This window comes from Dendroctonus ponderosae, unplaced genomic scaffold, assembly GCF_020466585.1.
Source record: "Dendroctonus ponderosae isolate FM_Combo_2020 unplaced genomic scaffold, Dpon_F_20191213v2 Dpon_F_20191213_10, whole genome shotgun sequence".
NCBI lineage: Eukaryota > Metazoa > Arthropoda > Insecta > Coleoptera > Curculionidae > Dendroctonus > Dendroctonus ponderosae.
The window spans coordinates 103,651-128,607 of record NW_026017111.1 but is presented as its reverse complement, the minus strand read 5'-3'; the positions used below and the strand labels follow the sequence as shown (position 1 = coordinate 128,607).

Below are 24,957 nucleotides of genomic sequence, written 5' to 3'. Positions count from 1 at the left end.
ACGAGCTATTAGCAGGCTTTATGGAACAAGTATTTAGGAAACGGACTCAAGTGGCTGGAAATAACGAAGCAGACACGCTCTAGTTTCAGACCACTTCAGAGCAATCGACTTTAGGCGACAAACTTCCGTTTTGCTTCACTGATTCAGTCGGTTTTGCAAAAACCGCAGCAAAAAACAGATTTCTTTCTTCCAGTAATTGGATGAATCGAATTAAATATCTCCTGTTGTTCGAGCAAGATAAGTCTGTCAACATGTGCAACTCAATTTTAAGCTATTATTAATTTCTCCACTGAAATAACCATTCGATTATTCGCAACAGAAGTAATATGGAGGCTGAACCCGTGAAGACTAATTGGACTAAGGAATATTGAATTGAAATTGCAGGTCGAGCTCATCGGGAGAATAACAGTCCAGCCAGAAGCTAATCCGATCTAATCTTAAGCCTATTACGTTGTTGACTGCGGAGGATTAATGCGATGGGGAATAGAAAACAATTTGTCACGCGCTCCATTGTTGTGCCCCTACGGATGATAACATAGTTATCTGTATAGTCAGAGCGCAGCGCCACCGATAAATCTGCCAATCAGATTGGCCGTCGACATCTGTTAAATGGATTAACAAGGAAATTTTTTCAAACGGTCATTACTTTGGAGAACACTGCATAGGTATTATTATAGCGCAAATATTCCCAGCAGTGTGTAGTAGGTAGGTAGATGACGAAAAGTCCTTAGTAAGTAAAACCTTTGCTCGATTGGTTGGTCAAGTTGGCACATTTAAATAATCATCTACCTCATTTGAAAGAAACTTTGAAAAACTAACGGAAAACTTTCCGTTTTTACGTGAACTGGTTGTGGTGAACTACCTAGACGAATTTTGAAAATTGATTTTAAGTGCGACACAATTGGTACTAAACAGGATCACTTTTGAATATTTCAATAGAAATCTGATTTCCGTGAAATCTTGAAGAAACTGAAACTTTACTTTATGTTTCTGCCTCAACTGGATTGTACAGAACGCGTTTTCTGAAATTGTATGATCGAAGGAAGTCAGGTAAGGTTTAATAAAAATACATAAGTTTGCTGAATGCTTCGCCACTATTTACTTAATCTATACCTATCCAATCAACTAAATGACAAGTAATTATTGCATGGTTGTAACTAAATATAAACGACTAAATGGAATATTAAGGAAAGACTTACCTACTTAACAACATAATTTTGTTTGCAAGGCAAGTTGCATCTTTTAACACTTTTAGATTGCAACTATTTACTTTCTTACATATACATACATAGGTATAGGTACCTCAATACCACTTATGCTAGGAGTATCACAGATGAATTATTTTGACTAAATTAAAATAATATCACAATGACCCCATTTAAATGCTACAAATCTTCAGATGCACGCCAACAACTTTTTGAAGCAATTGCAAATTGAATGTATCGATTTTTATGGAAGCATTTCAATTGAAGTAGTTATTCACTGTGCCTGAGTGAATTATGTTGTACTTATGAATAAATAAATTAAACTAAAACTAGCTTAGATACGAAGAAAATGTTCACAAGAATGGATAAAGTTTTTATCTATATAATTATTAATGTAGACAGCTAGAGTATACAGCCCATATTCATGCATTGGTTTGGCGAAACTAAAGCATTTTCAGCAGCACTAATCGAATAAACGTTCCATTGCCTAATAAATAAATAATGGATAAGAACAGAAAAATAAAGAAACAGCGACCGAATTAAAAAAAAAAGTTTTCAATAATACATAATAAACAATTTATTTGGACGCTAAAAAGTGGTCGGGTGATTAAATTACTTACTGATCTTTATACGGCTGAAATAACTTGGGCTCTTCCTGCCTAGTTTGCTGTGCAAAATATTGTTCAGGTGGCCCCAAACTTACTTGCTGAAGTGTGGGCGATGGCAATCGAAGTGGCACTTTATTGAACATGCTGGACACATCGAACGGTCCAACTAAAGGAACGTGAAAATAATTCGTTGGCGGCGCAATTGACGTTGGATCAAAGTTGCTTGAGTTGATTGGATTTGAAGGTACAGTTGATGTGCGTAATGCCAAATGTCTGTAGGCAAAAGGCCGTGGAACAGGCGGGGCTGTCGGCATGTAGTGGGAGGCGTACCAGGCAGCCTCAACTAGAGGATGGTAGAAAGTGTCGTACGGCCATGGTATCATTTGGCGTTGTCGCTTATCTTTCATTCTGCGGTTTTGAAACCAAACCTTGAACAAACAAACGTTTTATTATTCTTAACAATTTTTTTCCTCTCCTGAAAGGGTTGAATGAAAGGTTTTTGAAGCGTCGGACCCAGAGTTGGCTGCAGAAAACAGCGCCTGTCTCCAGGTTCGGGGCGGATGACTGGCTAACCAACGCGCCAACACCCGATTTTCACCACGCGCGAAACGGATTTCACCAGAACCTTAAACTTGGTATGAGCTTAAACGAGTTTAAAGAAACAAACTGCCCGATTTTGGCCCTTTACAGCTTTAAACGCCGTAAAATAATAAAATGGATATGGCACGTAGGCCAGTTTATAACTTAATTGTCGAAGAAGTCGACGAATATTCTATTGTTACACAATTTATGAAACGTATCGAAGCGCCGGTAAAAACGGCCCGTCGTTAAACGAGCTTAAGTTCGGCGTTTAACATAAACTTTTCGTTTCGTTAAACTGCGCTTCGCTTGTTTCTGGTGAAAATCGGCCTTAGTTCCTACTTCAAAATATTTCGAAAACGGCCACTAAGTTACCTTTATGGTGGGTTCGGTCAGGTTCAAGTCAGTGGCCAATTCCTGTCGTTTTTGACGAGAAACATAGCTTTCACGCAAAAATTCTGCTTCTAATCTTCTGACTTGTTCTCGAGAAAATGCTGTTCTGTATCGGCGGAGTTGTTGTTCTTGAGGTCTTGGATCTTTAACAGAAAAATGGGTTTCTTGTGAACAGAGCCCTAAAAGTGCCCAACAAGCAATCAACGCCCTTTAAGTAGCGGAAAACTAGCGAAGGACGGTTAAGAAAAACATGGCATGGATTTCCAGACGTTTTCTTCTTTGTAAATAAAGAACTTTTTAAATGTTTGCTTGATTTCAAACACATCGATATTTGAAGAATGCTGCCATCGATTTTTGGCGATGTATTTTTACTTTAAAGTCGGCTTCGTTCAATCTGAATTTCTTGAATTTGAAAAGAATGTCGAGCCAAGCCAAGTTCTTCCGCTATGAATCGAAGAAACCGAAACTGAAACGACTCTCTAGTTCTATTTTGTTTCCAATTGGAAGTGAAATAACAATAATAAATAGGTACGTACTTGAGTTAGGACTAGATGGGCTCTGAGTCGGTGCTTCTACTTCATTAGAAGCAGCAGTCGGAGATGGAAACATAACTGGTAACTTCACAAGCAATTACAACACTAAACTTCGGTGGTTGATGGAAAAGAACTGTTTAAGAAAGGAGCGTTGTCGGTTAACTGACGCGCTTAGTGATCGTAACCCAAGCTCCCAACTCACAAATGGGCGTGACCACCTGGGCTCTGGTTGGTTGCCAAAAAACGACCGGTGATTGGTGGCCTCGCCCTTATGCTCTTTATCCCCACACCGCAAACGGTTCAGAATCGCCTGCTCTGTGTTTATCAGCCCTAAGTAGATGTCGGAATGTATTAGAGCGCAATGGGGTGCCGGTGCTCTTAGCTCGTAATGAGAAATTCTTTCGTCTCCCTCCCAGCATTATTCGGCTGTTCGTATTGATTAACTTGATAAAGCTGCCAAATTGGCTTATTCGGTGATGTGAACTAATATAAACGGATATTAAAGTTTATCGCAGTCAGTTTTACGACCTTAATGAGCTTTTCACTTTCAAAATAACTCAAATATTGGCTTTATGCACGATTAATAGCCAAATCTACAACTACGAGCCTGTTAAAAACTTGAAAAGCTGCCGTTAAAGCCCTACAGTTTCCAAAATCCAAAAAGTGAAACTAAAAACACCCTGTATCAAAGACTGAGTGAGATTTAGCAACGTTGGTTTACAGCGTTTTCAGTGTTTCTGGAAATGTAACAAATTTCGAAACTTTTCCGTCGGAAATCGGCTTGCCCGGTACGAAATCTTCAGCAGCTCCCTTATCGTAGATTAAAAAAAAAGGGAATGATATATTTTCTATTGAAATATATCTATTAGATAATTATCTGAATAAGAGAGAATAGGTAGAGATCTGAAAATGTCTCCATCGTTATTTCTGATGGCAATATAAGGTTTTTGATTCCATGTTTAGGGGTTTATTTTGTGTGGCTATGTTTTTTTAACTGTCCGAATATTTTATAAAAATGCATTTTTTTATACAAAAGTGATCTGGACCTTAGCTGTATAGGTCCCTACACAAAATGAATACCAAAGTGAATTGTTTTTTTCCAATCCAAAACTTTGCATGGGCTCTTATGGGCTTTCAAACTTCAAACGTAGGTACAGAAAATTCCCAAATGGTCTCCTCATTGCTATCCTACCTACAGAAATCCATTTTCCACTACTTCTGACAGCACTGCCAAAGACAGTTGTGCTTTGCTTGACATTGCTTCATGTCATGCAATGTCAGATTTATCAATCTGTTATGGCGTTTTTTCTACTTGTCCTCATTGAAACAGCGCTGGCGCTCTACCAACCGCCCTCGTTGGATAGCCTCAGTACTCAGAACATTCTAGAAGGAAATGCACGCATATCCGAGAATCGACAGACTGGACCGATCGAAAAAACCCAACTGGAAGCGACAAATTTCGAAATCAAAGCCACAATCTCCAAATGTCCCAAGCAAAAAACATGCGACTGCGATAGCACATTTCAATGCGCCGCCAATGATACCAGAGCGATTAACCTGAGGACGAATGAGCATCGAAGCAAATGCGACCAACAAGCCGACGACGAAATGCTCAGAAGTTGCGAAAAGAAGCTTTCGCTCACACTCAAAGTGAAGAACCGAGGCCTGACCAATTGCCAACCCCAATACATTGTGCTGGATCATGTGTTCGATCCGGCGACTAATAAAAAGCAGAAGCTTCTGAACCCATATGTTCTCAAGGTGACTCAGAAGCCGGTCTATCAGGTGTACGATTTGGTTTTTGAGAACGTGGTCAACTCAGGGCCTCAGGAGAAGGTTCTCAATAAAAACAATGAGAGATTTTCTGGATGCAGCACCGACTCAACTAGTGCCACTTGTGGAACTCTACAGTACGAAAATCAAGAAGTCTGGTTTCTATCAGAGTTCGACAAAACCTGGCTAACCTGCGGTATTTTTAGGTTCCATACAGTACTGGGTTTTGCTGCTCCTGCCAGTCGCCTCGTAGCTCCAAAGATCCTACAGATATAGCAGGTTCTTTGCCATTAGACGACAAACTGAAGCACGTGGATCAGAAGGAGATATCAGAAATGGCCTTAGCCAACTTCGATCCAGCGAAACCTGCTGAAAATCCGCTATTGGGGAGCGATCTGAGCAATGCGGAGAACCTAATTGGGGGCAGGTTTAATCTTCCAAGAATAGGGCGTCACCTTGTGAAGGATAAAAAAGGTAGGTCAAGAGTGGTGTGTGGTGGTGGTCTCTCATTTTACTCCCCATTAAGAGGGGCACAAGAGTAGGCTCCATAGAAGGGGAGGGCAAGATTGCAACGACGACTACACACCTCCAAACGTCGATCCGGAGACTTACCACGACAGCGCTCATTGCATGGAATTTTCCGACGTCTGGTACTCCATGTATAAAATCGTTCATCCAGAAATCAGCCACTCGTTGGAGATCAAGATTTTTGAAAAAGTGGGAATGGGAGGCAGTCGCATTTCCTGGAGGAGAGTAAGCAGCACCCCCATTGTTCTGGGCACCGCCAATCCTCGATATGCCAACCTGGAAGGTAATTTTTGGTCGTCCTAAATCTTTCAGTACCTCAACTTTTACTACTTACGTTTCACCAATGATTCCTAAATTCTAAAAAGATGAAAAACATGTTTGAACAACCGTAGGTAATCAGGTTCAAAATATTCCACCAGGCGTCATAATCTTCTCGGCTCCACCTACCGAGAACTGTATTTAACTGGGTTTTATAAGAAATTTCCGCTGCAATTTCAAACCTAAAATTGTCAAGTCTGCAATTTCAGGCACAATCTTGGCCTACTATTCGGTAAACGAGCAAATCGACAGCGAATTTGCGTTGGACTGTAAAAGCCACTTTCTCCTCATCCCTGAAGTGGCTGGAAGAAACCCGCAGGAAAACCAACATCCGGAGGCCAGCGGCGGACCGTCCGAGTATCTGGTGGTGCGGGAAACCGATATCGACATCAGCGGCAAATCGTGCAACAAAGCAGGTACCACTTGGTTACAACTGTTAACTGGGCTGAATGATATTGAAGAGTTTGAAGGTGTGGGGTTTGAGGCGTTTGCGCGTCAGCCGAGACGTTGCGACAACGATCGCGGTTCCTGCCTCCAGAACCAGCCGAGGCAAATGTGGCAGCACGACCACGATTTGGAAACAAGCGGAAGAAAAGGCTGTTATTTCCTGAAGAACTACGGGCTGCTGCCGGCCGAGCCAGTACGCTCCAAGCCCTGCAATGGAAGCTCGAAGAAGACCCAGAATAAGCTTCTGTACATGTATTATCTGCCCCCTGTTACCAGCAACGTAAATATCAACTTTGCTGCTGATATGAACGCAATCTTAAAACCAGATGCTTTGGCAATGATCACCGGTAGGAAATTTTCTCAATTTTCAAGCGGTCGTTGATGGTTTGGTAGGGAAATTTGCAGAAGTTTACACGGAAACATTGAATCCAAAGCGAGTAACAGTGACAGTGAAAATCTTGAACTCCGGCCTGGTCACCAGTGTGTTTTTTGTGGGAATAGGAGCGTGTCCTCTGGAAATTCCTGCCAGCTTTGGAAGCATCAGCTCCCAGCCGGTTCTCATCGCACCTCAACATCAGCATATTTTTACCTTGGAGATTTACTGCGAGCTGCCCTTAACGAACTTCTACTGTTCTTTGGAGGTGTTCAATATGAAGCAACAGCTGGTGGCGGTGCGAAGAATTCGTTTCCAAAAAAGCGACCGCTGCATTTGCGTCTGGTACTGCCAATGTGTCTGCTTCAGCGCCGACTATGTTCTCAAATGCACCCCTATGGAAATTGAGCAGTACCACGCAGCAGGATTTCAAGGTACTTTGAAAGGACACTGTTTATCTCCTCTGCAGCATTGTTGCTATAGGGGGCATGCCCATTACCACGCAAGTGGTCAATTACTCATTTTTCGACGACTCTTTGTCGGTCATGTTGCACATTGTGCTCTACTTTTGCCTCACCCTCTGGTATATGGGGGTTATCAAGGCGGCTGTGGGATGTTGCGTATTGCCGATTGGCCTTTGGGGGTTGGATCGAATTTTAGAACTTCCCAAGAAGCTAAATCAGTGAGTATTAGTGAGGAAATTGCGGGGTAAGATACAATCAATTTTGTTTAAATTTCCTGCTAATCCCATCAGATATGGAAGATCAATAACCGTTGAAATGACGAAGGCATTGTCCACTTTGATCTGTTATTTCGATAAGTTTCTAGCTCTACTCAGGGTTATCATCAGACCATGATGAGGAATGGAAATTTTGGTTCGAACCCAAAAATGTCCAGTAGCTCTCTTGTTATTCACTTTAGAAAAAAGTCCAAACAGAGACTTTTCAGAGCTATTCAGTGGCTCGTATGCCTGTGTGTATCTATCTATGTATCTATTCGCTGCTTCAAATGGTCCCATACAAAGTGCCTAGATTTCGCGACGGTTTTTTTCTCATATCTATTTTTTCAACATAATTCTTTCTTTCACCTATGAAGGTATTATGAGCCTGAATTAAAGCAGGAAAAAGTAATCTACGACGAAGAAGGTTGGGCGATTCATCCAGAAACAGGCAAAAAAGTGAACAACGTGGCACCTCCAACGCAGTTTGCCATCAACATGGTGTTCTTCTTCATTTTCCCGTTTGCAATTCTCTGGAACCTTGGCAAAAAACTGTTAGCTCCCAAATATGCTCCACATAAACGGTTTAGTGAGTTGGACATTTGCAAGTGTAAAGCGAGCCAGATTAGCTTGCTGAAGGAGTTCGGGTTGCAGGAAAGTACTAAGAAGAAAAACCAGAAGAATTCAAGTATTCAATTCAGTAAGCAATTGCGGAAATGAAAAGAAACTTTGCGGAAGTGTTCAAATTTTATAGGAGAGAGCAGTCGGGCTGAAAGCAAATCGAGCCAGAAGGGCGAGGCAAAGAAGAAACAAAGCAAGTGCCGGCTACTTTGTCGCGCAAAAAGCCAAGAAACCTGATCTTATTGTTGGATTTTATATTGCATTTTATTTACTGGTTTGTCTCAATAAATCAACATAAAACGGACTGCTAAAGAGCTGACAACACAACAACCTCCTTGAAAACTCATTTATAGGTGCCGACAGAAGGCGGAAGTCTTCCGACGGATTCTCACAAACCGCCTTTCCATTTTGGGGGCACTTTGAAACCCGTAAAGTCGTACTGAAAACTATTCGAATTGTAGTAAGGGACCTGAGTTGGAAAGCTCGGCTCTCACAGTCTTTCTGTGTGGAGGAAGACAATTTTGCCGAATTCGCAGCGTAAAGACTTTTCCCTCTATTTGGGAGATTCACTACTGTAAATATCCCTTAACAATATTTGAATTTTTGTGCAAAAATATTTTTTCAAAATATCCATTTAACCGCGCACTATTCTAATTAATGGAAGATGAATGCTAAGCCATTTGACTTTATTAGGCGAGCGCCCCTTGTTTAGGCTACTGTTTCGATTCGGTTTTAATTGGCTGAATAAAGCCCCCGATTTAACACATCAAGTTGTAAAACACTTAAACACTTAAAATTATCTTGCTTAATTGGGCCCGAAATAGTAAACACTTTTAGGCCGAATTTAAAAAAGCGCATTATTAGTGGTGTTAAGAGGTACTAAATTTTGGCTTCTTAGTTTTTTTTCCCTGCGGCGCTCAAATTAATTAAGAGCCAACGACTCCATCAGAATGGATTAAATTCATGGGATTTATTATTGTGTCTGTACTGTTATCAACTATCTGAAAAATGCATTATTGTTTAAAAAGATGTTAAACTGAAAAATGGTTGTTTCCGGTGATAAATAGTTGTGCCGAAACCATAAAAAATACATTTATCCCTCTCGTGCAAATCAATGCAATGCGAACCCCTAATTTATTCAGCATGGTTGTAGTGGCCTTCGAGTTGCGAGTTTGGGCCACCCTGGTTTTGTTAACTTATCTCGTATAGTTTTTTATAACTGTCAATTGTTTAAGAAAAAAATGCCAAAGCAGGTATTTGCGCGTACAGCTCTTGAAGTCCTCTATCCAAAAGCTTCTAATGATGAGCAAGCTATTTCCAACAGTTTCTTGGATACCTACATACGGTTTTCAACTACTGATAATTTTGCTTTTATCTGTTCATAGGTTATGTCTTTTTGATGAAGCTCAATTAGGGCAAGAGTGGCAAGACCGAGGATGCGAAACGATAATATAGTCCGGTGGAACGTCGAATAAAGACCAAATGAGCAACATAAAGCAAACAAACCCTTTGAAATTAAAACAAATAAAATAGGGACACAAATTTAAGTTTACGAGATAATTGTGTCGTGCCGTAAGGTTGAACCGTATTATTTTTCTCGGTATAGAAGTGAGCCGTCGGACTAGGGGCGGATAACGTAGGGACACTAATAGCACGCCCGGGAATTCACCCTAATAAAAGTGTAAATCCTGGCGTAATACGAAGTGTTCATTGAAAATAAACAATTTTTCATCCTCCCTAATTGGCGAAAATTATTCTAACGCCGTGGAGGAGATCGTTTTCTCTATAGATGACTCACTAAATAATAAATAGTTTTCTTGAAATTGATTTATCTGTGGATTTTGTCTTCTATGTTTGAGTCGTTATCTTAACGAAAAAGCCCAGCTCGACTATTTTCAACCGCTTTTGCATGGGATTCTGGAGCTTTGGGCATAACTGACATTTTGGTTTCCAGATTTTCAGGCGTTTGTAATTCCTTATAAAGTACCTACATATCTGATAAAAAAAAAACGTAGTTTGTGACACGCTCTGCCATTTCTGAGATACGCTCGTTGAAACTTTCACGATGTCTGAAATGAACACATTTTTGCTCCTTTTGCTAAAAAAATCCTTAGACGTTAGCAATTTCTCGTAAAGTCCTTAATAAAAAAACAGTTTTTGGGACGTTCTATTGAAGAGGTCAACTCAGATAAGACAACTCAGCTAATTTAATCCATTTTGGGGATATTGAGAAAAAATTGAAGAACAGACAATTCTCATCAAAGTTCAATAAAAATTTGTAAAGGAAATGGGTTGAGATGAAGAAACGTTCCGAAACAACCGACGTTATTGCGGTGTTAAGCACTATAAGCGAACGCCCAGATTATATTCTATAATTAAACAATTACCCCACGTTTACACGCCTCGAGGGAAACCGAGGAGAAAATTGGCTGGGGCTGGGTTATAAAGGCTGCTTATTCCCTTATGATATTAATAACGCGTAACCGGAGACTGCCGAGGCATAATGGCTCTTAGAAGATGAAACAGTGAGCGCCAGATTGCCAGCTGAATGAAAAATGAGCCAACACTTTGCAATTTTTTAACAAACATATATGAGAAAAACGACACTTTCTTGGCTGGCTTGACTTGCAACGTTTCGGTTGATTGTATCTTCAGGCAAATGATGAAATAAAAAGACTTTCAATGATTTATTATTTTATCTGTGTACCATGCAGACAATGGACGTCCGAATAAATCATTCAAACGTTATTTTTCTGGATTGTCGCTTTTCCCAGAGTGTGATGGGATTTTGAAAATTTACTTAGTTGAAATTGGAAAAAGGCAGCTGGTTTTAACGCTACTAATGGCTCTATTACAATGAAAAAATCCAATTTTGACACATTTCCGGTGAATTCTTGACGAATTTTTCAAACTTTTTCATGTACATTTTGGGCGCTTTATCAAAGATTTTTAAAACGTTTCTTATTCCAAAGAAAAACTGCGTATAAACTTGAATAATAAAAGTTATGCTTTTTCCCTACCCAGCTTGTAATGATTTTTGAAAAATTCGCCAGCAGAAATTGTAAACAAACAGATAATTGGTTTAAACGCCGTAAAAAAGGAAAAATATTGCGATTAGGGCAAAAGGTTTGAAATTTGAAATGGAAAGAATCCAAATTAGCCAAAAAGCACTCAACATTATCAGGTTATCTAATCACTTCAAATTTAGAGTTAGTTAACCGAATCAACATTATTCAAGTGATTAAATTGAGTAAATAAGGCAAAAACTGTTTTATTTACTATTCTGCAATCAATCATCTCATTGAGTATCATTGATTAAGCCGAATTATCTTCAATTCGTATCAAGAAGTTTTAACGTGTGTTTTAAAATTATATTATTTTTCGTGTAAAGTCTTCGCAGACAAAATAACCTATTTAAGTGTGAATGTTTTTTGTGAAGAAATTTATCGGGAAGTTGCAAGCCTCACTCAGCAGCTGAGTCTTTTGCTGCCTAAATAGCGTTCGCTGTTCTTCAACCCCTAAAGCCTGCACTTGATTACGCCGCTGATATTTTCCCACTTCTAGATACCGAACGTTCTTTATCTATTTATTGATTATTAGTAGAACTTATCGGGCCGAATTCATTGTAAGTGGAAAAATGAATACACAACTTTAATCGCCCAAAGCGAAATCATGAACATTTCTTTTGAAGGTAAACGGATTCTGGTGACGGGCGCGGCATCAGGTAAGTCCCATACCGCCTACTTACTTAGGGATCGAATCGTTTTACAATCGAGATATTATGTATCTGCTAATGAATTGAATAATCGAAAGAACCAATAAACAAAATTATTGAAGAATTGAATCTGTTTTGTTTTTCGGGTTTTTAAGCCGTCGTAGGAAAGGATTTCTGCCTGACGTTTCGCAATCACGCGCCGCAAACATTTTTTTAGGATTTTGGCAGTGAAAATATTTACCCATTTTATGAATCGACTTTCATTAAACCAAAACTGGCTTTGTCATTTCAGAGCGTAGCTTGCGTCGGTTTTCTCACTCGCGCCCATATGAGCCTCTATTTATGGAAGCATCCGGACCGCCCTGCGATGCGTTGCTACGTTCCAACTTTCATTTTCAGTTCAATCAGTCTTGAACTAGACAAATTTAGTTTAGTTGTCAGGAGAAAGTTTTCTATGGCGATTTCAATAATTGCACTTTTTTCAAACTTGCCAGATGAAGTTAGAACTTATTTCAACAGGCATTGGTAGGGGAGTCGCATTGCGATTGGCGCAGTTTGGGGGCACTGTGATCGCTCTGGATCTATCTGAAGAAGGCCTAGGCAAGTAGTTTAAACTAAGGATAAATGAAAGCTTTGTATAACGTCAATGATTTTCAGCCAGCCTAAAAACTGAGGTTTCCTCCATAGCTACACGCGTAGCTGATTTAGCTGACTGGCGCTCCACTCAGGAAGCTGTCAAGTCTTCGCTGCCCATAGATTACTTGGTAAACTCAGCTGGATTGGTGGATATTGCCCCAATGGCAGGAATAACCGAGGAAAGCTACCAAAGGTACGTCAGCGGTTTTATCGTCCATTAATTGCTTTATCTTGCCAATTAATTGCAGGATATTTGACGTAAACATTAAAGGTCTGATCTCAGTAACACAAGCAGTAGTAACTGATTTGGTGGAAAGGAAATCGGCTGGATCCGTCGTGAATATTTCCTCGCAAGCCTCACAAGCCGGCTTGCTCAATCACACAATTTACGCAGCATCTAAAGGGGCTGTGGATGCATTTACTCGCACTTTAGCGCTCGAATTTGGACCGAAGAATATTCGCATCAACTGCGTGAATCCTACAGTTGTTATGACGCCTCTCGGACTCCAAGCTTGGGCTGATCCCACCACCAGATACGCCATGTTGGCGAAGATACCTCTACAAAGGTAAGCGATTATGCTTTTTTCATTTCTGATGCTTCGAAATGAGTGTCACTTTAGCGCAGGTCTTGTTTGAGGGTTTATAGGTAGCGCATAAAAAATCAGCTATTCTCGCAAAATACTGAGATACTCACAAAAACTACATCAGAAATGCGGCAACAATGCATTTGGTTGGATCTGTTAATGAGGTTTTAATCATCTACCCTACGTTTCGTATTCTGTTGGCTAGTATCTGATATACACAGATAATTTTAGTGTTTTTGTAAATGTTAGTGTTGGCTACCACGTACCAGAAATAGATACCTATGAGACATTGCTAATCAATGTGACATTAACGTCATTGCCTACGGTTTCTGACACAGCCATTAATAAAAACTAAGTTTTGCGGTTTGTAAACCGCATTCGCCTTAACTTGGGTAGTTTAAAGCATTGGTATCGGTTCAATTTGGATATTTTGTCAAACTTTATTTACTTTTTACGCAATTCTTTTATTCAAATGAAAGGTTGGTTGTTGTCAGAGACAAGCACTTGTCTCTCTTGTTGTGACCTTCACTTCTAAAGGTGTGACCTCAGTTCACAGCATCATGGCGGTTTAACTGGTTTGTGAATGTTGCCATTTTGTGGTATATACATAACAATTTTTTTAACACAACGATTCTTTTTCAAGTGAAACTGTCAAGAATACGGTTTTGCTTCTTCCCAAGCGCATTCGCCTTCAATTGTACACTTTAATGGCTTCCATTAATAGTCACATTCGTTGATGTCCTGCATAGTTTTTTCGTTTGCAGATTTGCTCAAATTGACGACGTGATCGATGCTGTCGTCTTCCTGCTAAGTGACAAGTCCAGTATGATAACCGGACATTGTTTGCCTGTGGATGGCGGTTTTCTCTCCTGCTAAACTCATCTCGGGAGGCCAAAATTAATGTTAATTTCAATGAAACAATACAAAATATGCCAACATTTCTGCATTAGTTGACTGGAAACTGGATGTCGACAAGAATTCTTAAATTAGATATCCAGGCGCCTTTTAATATAAATATAAATGAACTTGTAACCGATTTACAGGCGGTTTCAGGGTCGTTATTGTTCGTGTCATTTGCGTAGTGAGGCTGAAGAAATAAATAGTGGCAACTGCAATAACGATTGGGACTAGACTTCGTAGATTCTGAACATCTGAAAAAAACTCAATTTATCTGCGTGTTATCCGGTCGGGGCTTTTAGGAAGAAACAGCACCAACCGTTAAATAATGTTTATTATCGTTGCTAAAACTACCTATACAAAATGTTGCTTGTAAATTAAACTCTGAAACCAAACAGTAGTTTTCCACAAGTTTCGCTCTCTACTAACCCTATGAATACTGAGTGAAAATCAAAATACAATGCTAAAACGACGGTTTACTGTTTAAATGCCTACAGCCAGAGTAAAAGCGTAGAAACTCAACTACTCTCTACAGGTATCTTTGTGTATCGAGACAGCTTAACCCTAACACTAACTAAAGAATGTGCTTCAAAAAATTGCCAATGTGAAGATTCAGGCTGATGCTGAAGAATTGACCTTCTTCTGTCTTCTGCGTACCAAAAAACCCCGAACTCCTGCCTGGATCTTCACGGCGGACTTTTCCTCTAGATCGGAGTCTTTCATGTTTTCCTTCGAGCTGCGCTTCCTTAGTTGCCTTTTTTGGTCAACTGCAGCATTCTGAAACCGAATAATCCCAATCATAAAAGTTGCCACACAAATCGAGAAAACCTTTATTCTTTTACAATGTTTGCCAGCTAATTTAAGGCTTTAATTGGGCATTTAATTGCTGGGAATTCATGCGTTGTTACGTACGCAGTGCTTTGCTTGGAAACACGACCTCGAATTTAACGGAATTAGTTAATATAACCCATTTTGTTTGTAACTATTTAACCAGTAAAGTTTACAATTTGCCACTCCTACTGTAAGCAGGGTACTTATCTACAGATGTCGGGCATAACATAAAATCGTTATAGAAACATAAGATGTTTGAATTTTTTTCCTAGTTTTACGATATATTATTCGGACAGGTTTTTATTCTGGTTTTTTAAATACTCAGCCGCATTTGAAGTGCTTTTTGTTTATTTGATACGTCGTTATTTTCCAGTACTGAAAATTTCAATTAAATTTTCATTTCTTCATGTTCATTTCTCAATATTTCAAATGATAGAAAATGAATACGGGTGGATACCGCAAAGCCTTGACCCTTGAAAGCATTGCACTGAATAAAAAACGAGCTTACAATCGATCACTTCAAAAGCAACGAAAAGTAGTGCGAAACAAGCATCAATTAGATCAGCTAATGCACTAAAAACATCATTTAGCTGCTTTTCTTGATGAATCGCTTGTTTTAGCTTTTAGCATTGACCTTGCCACAATGTGTAGGTACGGGGTTAGTTGCGTCCATCTTCCATTAGCTGGGATCGCACTATCCGAAAATACAGTGCGGTAAAAATAGCAAAAAAGTTAACTTTGACGTCAACTAAAAGCTGAAAAATTCAGCATTATCAGCGCACTAAGGTGAGTCTTATGACATGAATTCTACGTGACTGGGATTAGGCAAGCGACCATAAAGTGCTCACTTACATCACATATGAAGACCATGTTTGCTCGATGTGAAAACCCGCACTAGTTTGGATCGAATGAATTGAAGCGAACACAAATCATCAATTTTTAAGTGGCTGGAATTGACCTTTTACCTAGTTAGTTTTCATTGAATGAACAGCTATGTGTGTATGTGTACGAAAGGGAAATATGGATTCACCGGAAGTCGCGCTCTATTGGCTGAAAACGAGAAAAGAACTGAAACCCACCTTTGCTTTGATCTGTTTCCTCACTTGGTAGCCCCGGAATCCAGCCTGGATCTTAGTGGCTGCTTGTGTTTCCATGTTCTTCTCGTTGCAGTTGTTGTTGTTGATCGCGTTGTTTCTTCTCTTGTTTGCCTGCCCACTTTCCATTTCCCCGCTAGCAAAGCGCGACGTTTGCGACTGATTCGAAGCGGCTCGAAGCTGGCCAGGCGCGGTGTCTCTAAGCGACGCCTGCGCCTCAGGGCGTCGCGACGTCACGGCCTCAACACCTGCTGCATTTCAATGCAAATCTTGTTCTTGATATTTGGAAAATTTCACGTTGAAACAGAAAAACACGCCACTCGAATATCTGAACATCTAGGTACTAAAACCTTTGTAGTAAGTTGTAACCTAAGTAGTCATTCTTCGATCACTCTGTACATAGCAGTTGCATGCGCCCTTTAGATCCACCGTGTATTTTGAAACTTGTACAGGAACTAATCAATAAGATGCTTGTTTCCCTCATGACAAAAAACTGGATCATGTATATTTTGGTAGTAGATACTGGCAGGAAATACCTGTGGAAACGTGTTTATTTGTTCTGTAAAGTGGGACGACGACGCTTATTAGCCTGTGGGAGTTTAATTAACTGAATTTGTGTGCCAAACAACACTGTAAGGCGCCTATAAACTATCGCGAGATGTTTCCAATCGCTCCGAGAGAAAACAAACATTTAGTAGTATTCCAGGATTTGCATCCAGATACTGGCAAGAATCGCGTCAGGAGACCAGGGGCGCCTCGTTTTCCGTTTGATTGGAAAAAAGTACCGTTTCTGATCCTCACAAATTTATAGCGCAACAATAAATGTAAAACTGGCCCTAAATTTTGGTAAATGCGGGTCTTAAACATGCTTTTTCAGTCTTCAGTCAAAGCTCTGACAAATTTGATTTTTTTTCAATTCAGGCATCAATTTGCAATGTTTATCATCCTTAGAAGACACTCCAGTCTAAACACATGGCTTTGAAAAGTCACATACAACTAAAATTTTTAAACAATTTTGAAGTGTCGATGTTCCGAAACAAAGTAGAAAAATCGCTTCAACTTGATTATTGTAAATCAGTTTTTTATTTGTGCCCTCCAAAGCAGGCCTCGCGTGCCATTTTTTACAGTTTGTGGTTCCTTCCATAAGTAAATGGTCCCAATTGCAAGAATCGATCGGCATACGTAAAACTCCGTGCAGCAACGTGTTTCTGGATATTTTTAGCTACTTATTAAAAATTCGATTTTTCACTGAGTAGTCAAACGCGAACGTCACGGCCGTTCCAGATTCACCAAAACGTCTATTTTCGCACGGAAGAACAGAGGCGTATCCAGAGCGCCTAACCAGACGTCTGCGCTTGATCTTAGCACCGACGCTGGCCGGCTGGATCGGATTCTGGCACGATGGGGATTAATTTTTTTCTTAATGAGTCTGTCAACCTCTGACGCACGTTGCTTTTTCATCAAAGAAACGTATTTTCGTGCTCATTTGACGCAAAGTCAAGCGGTATTTTGGTGACTCGGATGACCATGGCGGAGTGCATTAAATGACAAGGTGAAGTCCACTTACTATGATAACAAATACTTGACCTGGTGCCTGCTGGACTGTTTGGTTACCACTGTCCACAGTGTGGATTCGATTGGGGCCTTCTAGAAGCAACTGCTTGGAATCGTTGGTGATCTTCATATCGGCGCCACTGGGCAGAGGAACCACCACAGTGTCGTGGAACTCACTGGTGTGTCTCAGACCTTCATTTTCTTCGATCAACTTTAGATCTTTACTCGGCTGCTCTTCGCTTGCGTTCAGCTTAACAGCCACCAACACTGAATCGTGCAGTTCACTGGTGTGCTGCAGACCTTCGGTCCGTTCTTCTTTGAATGTTGATGCCATCAGGTCTGCGTCTTGAACGGATTGGTTGGAGCTTTCACGTTTTGCTTCATCTTCCTTCGTTTCGGCTTCTTCCTCTATATCGGGCAACTCTCTCAACGGAGTCCGGACACCTCTCGTTTCGTACACGTTGTCTTCCTCAGGTGCGAAAACTGCTAAATATATTTTAATATTGGATCATTCATTGAGATTATTTCACTGTTTATTCAATAGGTGATTTTTGGGGTTTGCAAATCCCAAAAATCACCGAATTGAAGATAATCGAATTCAATATGAAACCCGTTGCAGAACAGGATTCTTCCATTTTCCAATGGAAAGCATTATGTTGACGGAAGTTTATTTGTCCGTCACTGTCCGCAAATTGAAGTGACTCCGAGCAGCTGCTTTTCGAAAAATAAATTTTTCTTCTTTAGACTTACTGCTTGTGTGTGAAGAGCCTGCCAACCCATCAAACTCGTAGAAATACTCCATTGGTTCGGGGGAATTCGGATTATCGTCCTGACTGGTGTACATTGTGGCAACATCGTGCAACTCTCTCTCCAGATGGTCGATCTGGAACGAATCCACTCGTTTTCCTGAAAGTTGATCCAGCAGCGAGTTCTGGACGTGGTCGATAAACTCCACGCGATCCTCTAAAGAGCTGGTGGACAACGCTCGACTGGGCAACTCCTTGTTTTGTTCCCGATTCACCTTCGTTTCGTCTTTAGGCTTCAACACCACAGTTACCACAGAGTCCGCTGATTCAACACTGCTCAGATCATCCAGCTGCTGATCGTGAGAGCCGCATTGACATTTCCCGGGGAGCCCATAGGTTTTTTCATCCACTAGTTGGTTCAAAATACCTTCAACTGCTTCCTTAACATCTCGCTCCAGCTCTGCTTTCTCTTGAGAATTGTTGTTGGGGTCTCGCTCCAAGCTGATTCTTTCGGGCTTTGTATCTTCCACCTTATCATCACTCAAAGGAGGGATTGTCGATTTAATCACTTGGAGTTCTACAACTGTATTCGACCTGTAAAAATCCGGTTTTTCAGCTACAGAATTCTCTATCTGAATGTCCAAATCTTCCTCCGCAGGCCGGGAAGCATTTTCTCCTTCTATTATGGCCTTCTTTCCTTCAACTATTTTATTGGCTCTAGCAACGTTTTTATCCATTGCAGGATCTTCAACCCCCGGGTCATCCAAATATTCTTTTACAGCCTGGATGGGTTTTAATTTTTCAAACTTCAACCGGTCTACAAACCCTCTGAAGACTGGTTGGATTTTAGCAGCTGTCCGATTTTCATCGCGCTGAAAAAAGTTGGTTAAAGGAAGAAATAGAAATAGGAAATTAAACTTACCTGGATTTTTGACTGATTCAGAATCTTCCTGGTAATGAAACCTTTCCAAGCGGCTTGAATTGTGATGGCAGCCTTTACATCATCATTTCGAGGGGAAGAACCGACCCAATTTCCTTCAAGAATATCTTTTAATCGTGCTTCTTTCTCGGCATTATCGTCTATATCAATTTCACTTATTGACGCGTGATTGTTTTCTGACTGTTGATGTTTTGCTTCTTCATTTTGCGCTCCTTCAATTTTTCTGCTTGTATTTCCAGCCGAAATAGTTGCACAATCTTCATCAGTCTCTTGTCCGTTCAACATTTCTTCCTTTACTTCTACAGATCTGTCATCATTTTCTCTCTCTTCAGTTTGGACAACGATCTTTGTCGCAATTTCCTCTCCTGATGGGTTTGTAAGTTCTTGCTGAGAAATGTCATTTACCACTTGGCTCCTATTTTTATGGAGATCGTTCATAGCTTCATTATCTTCATTTTTCTCGATCTTTGCTTCGCTTGATTTATTCGGAATTTCTAAATTGCCTTCTGCTCCTTTCCCATGGCTAGTAATGGGTTTTGCGAGATATTCAGGTTTTAACTCATTCACTTGCTCGGTTGCAATTTCAGTTCCCAGAATGGCTTCGTCTGTTATGAGTGTGTCTTTAATTAGTTCTGTATTTTTATGTTCAGATGCGAAAACGCTTCTTTCTGCAAATTCTTCTTCAGCTTGAACTTGATCTTCTAAAACTTCTCCACGAAGTCCTTTAGGTGAATGATCGGTTTGTTTTTTTGATTCTTCAGTTTTCAGCTTTTCGTCTAGATCTGCTTCTTCTTCTCCTTTAGGTGCGCTTTGAATTCGTTCTGCAAGTTTTTCCTCTTTAGCGTTTACACCAGGGTCCAAATCTGTTGTTTTATCTTCTTTATTAGGTGCCCCATCATTTTGCTTCGTTGAATCTTCAGTTTCAAATTTTACACTTGGATGAGCTTCTTCGGTTTTACCCACTAGATTTTCTTCTTCTTCTTCTCCAGACGAGCATTTAATTGTGCCTGCATGTTTTCCTTCAACGTTCAAGTGAGAGTCCAAAATTGTTGTTTTACCTTCTTTATTAAACTCTGTAATTTTTAACTTTTCACCTACTTCCAGTTTTTCAATGTCACCTGTTCGACTTACATTTTCTCTTTTAGACGCGCTTTTAATTGGTTCTGTATCTTTTTCTTCATTATTAGATGTCACACCACTTTGATCTGTTGACTCTTTCGGTTGAAGCTGAATTTTACTTTCTGGATTTGCTTCTTCTTTCGATGTGTTTTTTGTTTCTTCTGAATCTTTCAGGACAACAAAATCTATGCTTCCTTTTGTGGGTTCTCCATTGTGTTCTTTAGATGCTTCAGCACTTGATTTTTCAATTTTGCATTCTAAACTAGATTCTTTGTCTGTTGCTTCTGCTGTTTCTTCACAGTATAAAACATCTTCCGAGATATCTGAATTTTCTTCTTGACGTTTATCTTCATACTGTCCGTTTAGAGCTGTTTGGCCTTGATTTACCTCTAGCAAAACTCCTTCTCCTGCTTCCATGCAATGTTTCGAGTTGCGTTCACCTACTTCTTCGATATTTTCGTGAAGAACAGCCTTGCTCTTTTCCAGATTATCTGACAACGATTCGCTTATTTTATTATCGTTTTTGTTTTCCACCAAATGGCCTTTTTTAGCTTCATCTTTACCTGGACAGTTCGAAACAGCCTCAGAGCTTTGGTTGGAGGCTTCTATGGCTTCGACAATTGCTTCTTTTTCTTCCTTAGATTCGTCTACTCCTGAGTCCGCATTTTCAAGCCTAACCACGCTTTTGGGCCTGTTTGTACGTCGTTTATCATTGTCGCGTTGTTCCTTCATAACATCTTCGGCCAATGCCATTTTAGAATTATCTTCACTCTGATGCTTTAAAACAGATTGACTTTCTTCGATATTTTTTACTCCAAAATTTTCAGATTTTTCAACTGCTCCATTTCGTTCTTTAGAAGTGTCTTCACTTTGATCTTCTGTGACTCCTTTGTCGCCTTCAGTTTCAACATGGCTTTGGAAGACTGATTCACTTGTCTCTTTGCTTGATTCATTAAGGGGTTGTCCGCTTTCATCACGCTTCTCAACACCTTTCGCCGATGCTATGGTAGTTAAAGAACGTGGAATAATAATGTCTTCATTTGCTTCCTGCTGACATTCAAAGGCAGAAGAAGAGTTTGGTTTATCTTCATTAATTGTCGGTGTGTCTACTGAAGCCAGTTGGTCCAGAAGCTGCTTAACGGCCAACACGTTTGTGCTTGTATCTTCCACTAGAGTATCTGTCATACTTCCGTCTTGTTTGCTTGGTTCTCCTTCTGCCCCTTGAAAAATTGTTGTTGCTATTAAGGCGTTATCTGCACTTTCCAGTGTTTTACTGGAATCTTCCTTTGAGCCGGATCTTTTGAAGTTCAAATTTTCCTCTAGTTCTTTGCTGTTGGCTTCCAGTTGTCTCACCAAGGGGCGCCTAACAGCTGATCTTCGAGCCGAAGTTGGAATTTTACTTCTGGTTTCCAATTCTCTAGTCTTGATCAGTCCGACTGATTTGGTTCTTCTGAACTGGCTCGAAGCATTCCGTTCGTTTAATACAATTGTTTGTGACAGAGGTCTTTCTCTGTTGGACTTCCTCTTTTCATTAGCACTGGACTTTCCGATGGTTTTTGGGAGAAATACATGCTTCTGCTCGTTTTCCAAGAAGGTGGTTAGGTACTGGCTAACTGTAGCTGACTTAGCTGCATTCACAGCTTCGCTTCCATAGATATGCTTCACCACTTCTATAACTGAAGCGACTTGGTCAATGTCGCCAATTTTCGGCCTTTTTTTCAGCATCAAGGAGTCTTCACGATTCTGTTGGTTTTCTAATAGAGATGTGGAATTCGCTTTACCAATTTGTACACCGACTTTCTCAACAGGTCTGGTGTCTTCTTCAATTGCTTCACCGTTGGAAGTTGTTGTTCCATCATCTCCTTCAGCGTCCTTAACCATATCTTCACTTGTGGCTCCTCTTTTGCGTCTTTCAGTCCTCATTGTAGCACCGCCATCGCTTTCCTCGCCATCTGCAATGATTAGCTTGAGACCAGAGTAGTTTTCTGTATCTGTGGATCCAGATTGACTTATTTTTATTCCCATCAGCGTCCTGTTGGCATCTAAGTCCAGAAGCTCTTTAACTGAATTAAAAGCCATCAAGCTCTCCTGCCTCAGAAGGACGTGATCTTGAACGTCTGATGACGAAGATGACGATTTCCAATCTTGCTCCAGAGTTTGTTGTCCTGTGGCTTCCAAGTCTTCAATTTTAGAAGAAATGGGCGGCTTGAAAACGTGCTGTTGTTCATAGTTTAGGAAGCTATTCAGCAAAGCTTTGGTGTTTGTGGTTTTTTCATCTCGAGCTTCATTGCTTAAAGCAGTGGCGACTCTCAACGACTCCTTCGTTTGTTCCGTTTGTTCTTCTTGATTGAAGGCGCCTATCAGCGCCTTGGTTGAAGTATCACTAGTAGTAGAATTCATTTCTTTATCTTCTTCAGCCACCAGTTCTTCAGAGCTCCGAAAAAACGTTGTGGGTTCGGGCACGTTGCTCTTGACTGCTTCATTTGGTTTTTCCTTAACGAATTCGGACGAATCTTCTGACACTGTAACTATAAGGATGTCGTCTGATCCACTTGTTTGCTTCATTTGCATATCCACGAAAGTCTCTTTGGTGGCGACTCTGTGGCCTTCTTTAAATATATTATCTACTTTTGCAGATTCATGTTGTATGCACCTTTCATTGCTTTCTTCCAGTAGAAGGGGAGCAGCGGAATGATGTCTGACAAGCATTCTTTTATCCGGATCGTCATTTGATTGCTCGGAAGTTGAAGGTGGAAATTGTAAAGCTTCTTTATTGGAATTTTCTGGAATTTTTTTGGCGTCTTGAGGAAAACTGTCTGCGCTTGGAGTATTATTATTAGCTAGAGCATCTCGTTCTTTCTGTAAATCAAGGGCTTCGTTGTCCTTATCAGCTGTAAGTAAACTCTGTTCTCTTGATTCAATGTGATTTTTAATTGTTGCTTCTTCTGGTTTAAAGTTCGGCGCTTCATTTTCCTCCTTAGATATTGCTATATCTTCAACAGGAGCTGAATCTTCAGTGAAGTCAACTATTGACGCTTGTTTGAAGGCAAGGGCCTTGTTACCTTTTTGGAGTTTTAATGAGTCTTCAACTTTAACTACTGCATCTGATTTTGAGCTCGTTTCTCTATTTCCCGCTTTAGTTGTTGCGATATCTTCAAAAGCTGAATGTTCAATTACAATTGATTCTTGCTTCAAGTCAGATAAATTATTGTTTACGTTAAATTCGGCTACGTCTGCAGTCGTAATCGTTGACTTTTGTTTCAAACCTGCATCTTCCACTTTATCTCTTGGCTCTTGCTTCAACCTCGACTCTCCAATGTACTCTTTAGATGTTGATGCATCTTCAATTGCTGAATCTTCAAGTGTAGCTGTTCGTCGTGATATTAAGTTCTGTTCTCCATTGTCCTGTTTAGATGTTGGTTTATTTTTAGGAGGTGAATTTGCATCTGTGGATTCTTGTTCTAAGTCAAGAGCTTTATTCTTCTCTCTGAATTTTACAAAATCTTTACCAAATGTCCCTGTCTGTTTCTCTGCGACTTCACTTGAAGCTGTCGGCTCTGATTCCAGGTCAGATTTTTCATTATCTTCTTTAGGTGCGGCGGTAGCTTCAACAGCGTCATGCTTCAAATCATCTGAATCATTCGCTTCTCTTGATTTAGCTGAATATTCAGAAAATGCTGTTGCAACTGCTTCATCTGAGTTGACGCTTGATGTTTCATTGTTCCCCTTAGATGCTGTTGTATTTTCAATAGGAGCTTCTACGCTTGAAGATGCTGCTTCGTTCGTCTCTCTAGGCGTCGCTCGCTCTTCAGCAAGTGAGTGTTTAGTGGTAACTGACTCTGGCTTCAAGGCACCTAAATCTTCATTCTGCTTAAGTCCTGCTGTATCTTCAGCAGCCTGAGAAACTTGATCTTTAACTGTCGCTTCTTGTTTCAAGGGAGTTTTGCGGCTTTTATCTTTAGGGTTTAATTTTGGTAGATTGGTGCTCGATGCAAGCACATCCGAGTCTAAAATTTGAGTCAGAGCTTTTGGCGCTCTAGTGCTCGATCTTTTACTAAATGGTATGACTTTCTTGTCAGGCCTTATTCTGGCTTGTTTTCCAGTTTTTTCAGAATCACTGGAGCTGGACCTGACCGGGTGTGAGATAGATCTCTGCCGTTGATCCTTCGGAGCGGGCTCTTTCTTCTGCTTTTGCTCAGGTGGTCTAGGGGGGCGACATCCGCTCCTCTGGGCTGCTGAGAGTTGTTGCGCAACGTGCCTAGAAGGTCTGGCAGGGAGGGTTTTCTTCCCTTGAGGCATGTTCACTTTGGAGACGGATTGAACAGTTCGAACGGGATAGGCTGGAAAGGGGGAGGTGAATTAAGCAGGGAACGACAGAAAAGAGAATTACTTACTTTTCTGATTGGAGGTTTGCTGGCGCAAGACAATGAGGCGAGAAAAGTACTCAGAAGCAAACACGTAGAGATCTTTGGGCTTCTGCAGCAGAACCGCCTTAGTGAGGCCCTCCATTAGTTCTTCGAGTCCCACAGGGACACTGACTCTCTTCACGATCATGCCCACCTTATCGGGGTAGTGTTCGAAGATAGAAGGCATCGTTTAGAGGCGCCTTTACATCGAAAACGCAGCATAAACTATGATTTTCAAGGGACTCAGTTTAATCTATATTTGCCGCAGTGGCTCGTTGCTATATGGACGAATACAAACATCGTTCTAAGGGTAAACCACCTTTGGTGACCTTCTGAATT

The 24,957-nt window shown here is 40.5% G+C and overlaps 5 protein-coding genes across 10 annotated transcripts in view; 3 read left to right on the top strand and 2 right to left on the bottom strand.

The window, feature by feature from the left end:
- Positions 1-24,957, top strand: part of LOC109537240 (glucose dehydrogenase [FAD, quinone]) — a 386,158-nt gene that overhangs the window by 280,302 nt on the left and 80,899 nt on the right. The window lies entirely within an intron of this gene.
- Positions 1,076-3,578, bottom strand: LOC109537244 (segmentation protein even-skipped). The gene is made up of 4 exons (XM_019903872.2): positions 3,322-3,578; positions 2,768-2,928; positions 1,826-2,241; positions 1,076-1,692 (listed from the first exon to the last, which is right to left on the bottom strand). Exons 1-4 carry the CDS (start codon positions 3,392-3,394, stop codon positions 1,608-1,610), a joined length of 735 nt encoding a protein of 244 aa, XP_019759431.2. The 5' UTR covers positions 3,395-3,578; the 3' UTR covers positions 1,076-1,607.
- On the top strand, positions 4,420-11,525 carry LOC109537197. 3 transcript variants are annotated; one of them, XM_048662090.1, is made up of 9 exons: positions 4,420-5,244; positions 5,298-5,565; positions 5,618-5,902; positions 6,147-6,353; positions 6,408-6,731; positions 6,790-7,191; positions 7,241-7,439; positions 7,853-8,167; positions 8,229-11,525. In XM_048662090.1, the coding sequence occupies exons 1-9, from the start codon at positions 4,435-4,437 to the stop codon at positions 8,392-8,394; spliced, it is 2,976 nt and encodes a 991-aa protein (XP_048518047.1). In that variant the 5' UTR covers positions 4,420-4,434; the 3' UTR covers positions 8,395-11,525. The 3 variants fall into 3 exon arrangements, with proteins under 3 accessions (XP_048518047.1, XP_048518048.1, XP_048518046.1); XM_048662091.1 differs by having other exon boundaries at positions 6,778-7,191; positions 7,853-8,163; positions 8,230-11,525; XM_048662089.1 differs by having other exon boundaries at positions 6,778-7,191.
- LOC109537207 (L-xylulose reductase) lies at positions 11,382-14,323 on the top strand. The gene is made up of 5 exons (XM_019903816.2): positions 11,382-11,820; positions 12,331-12,411; positions 12,469-12,640; positions 12,696-13,013; positions 13,796-14,323. Exons 1-5 carry the CDS (start codon positions 11,769-11,771, stop codon positions 13,905-13,907), a joined length of 735 nt encoding a protein of 244 aa, XP_019759375.1. The 5' UTR covers positions 11,382-11,768; the 3' UTR covers positions 13,908-14,323.
- LOC109537203 (titin homolog) lies at positions 14,245-24,845 on the bottom strand. 4 transcript variants are annotated; one of them, XM_019903810.2, is made up of 6 exons: positions 24,607-24,820; positions 19,076-24,552; positions 18,158-19,025; positions 17,441-17,893; positions 15,839-16,104; positions 14,245-14,705 (listed from the first exon to the last, which is right to left on the bottom strand). In XM_019903810.2, the coding sequence occupies exons 1-6, from the start codon at positions 24,803-24,805 to the stop codon at positions 14,541-14,543; spliced, it is 7,428 nt and encodes a 2,475-aa protein (XP_019759369.2). In that variant the 5' UTR covers positions 24,806-24,820; the 3' UTR covers positions 14,245-14,540. The 4 variants fall into 4 exon arrangements, with proteins under 4 accessions (XP_019759369.2, XP_048518044.1, XP_019759370.2 ...); XM_048662087.1 differs by having other exon boundaries at positions 15,839-16,101; XM_019903811.2 differs by having other exon boundaries at positions 17,441-17,890.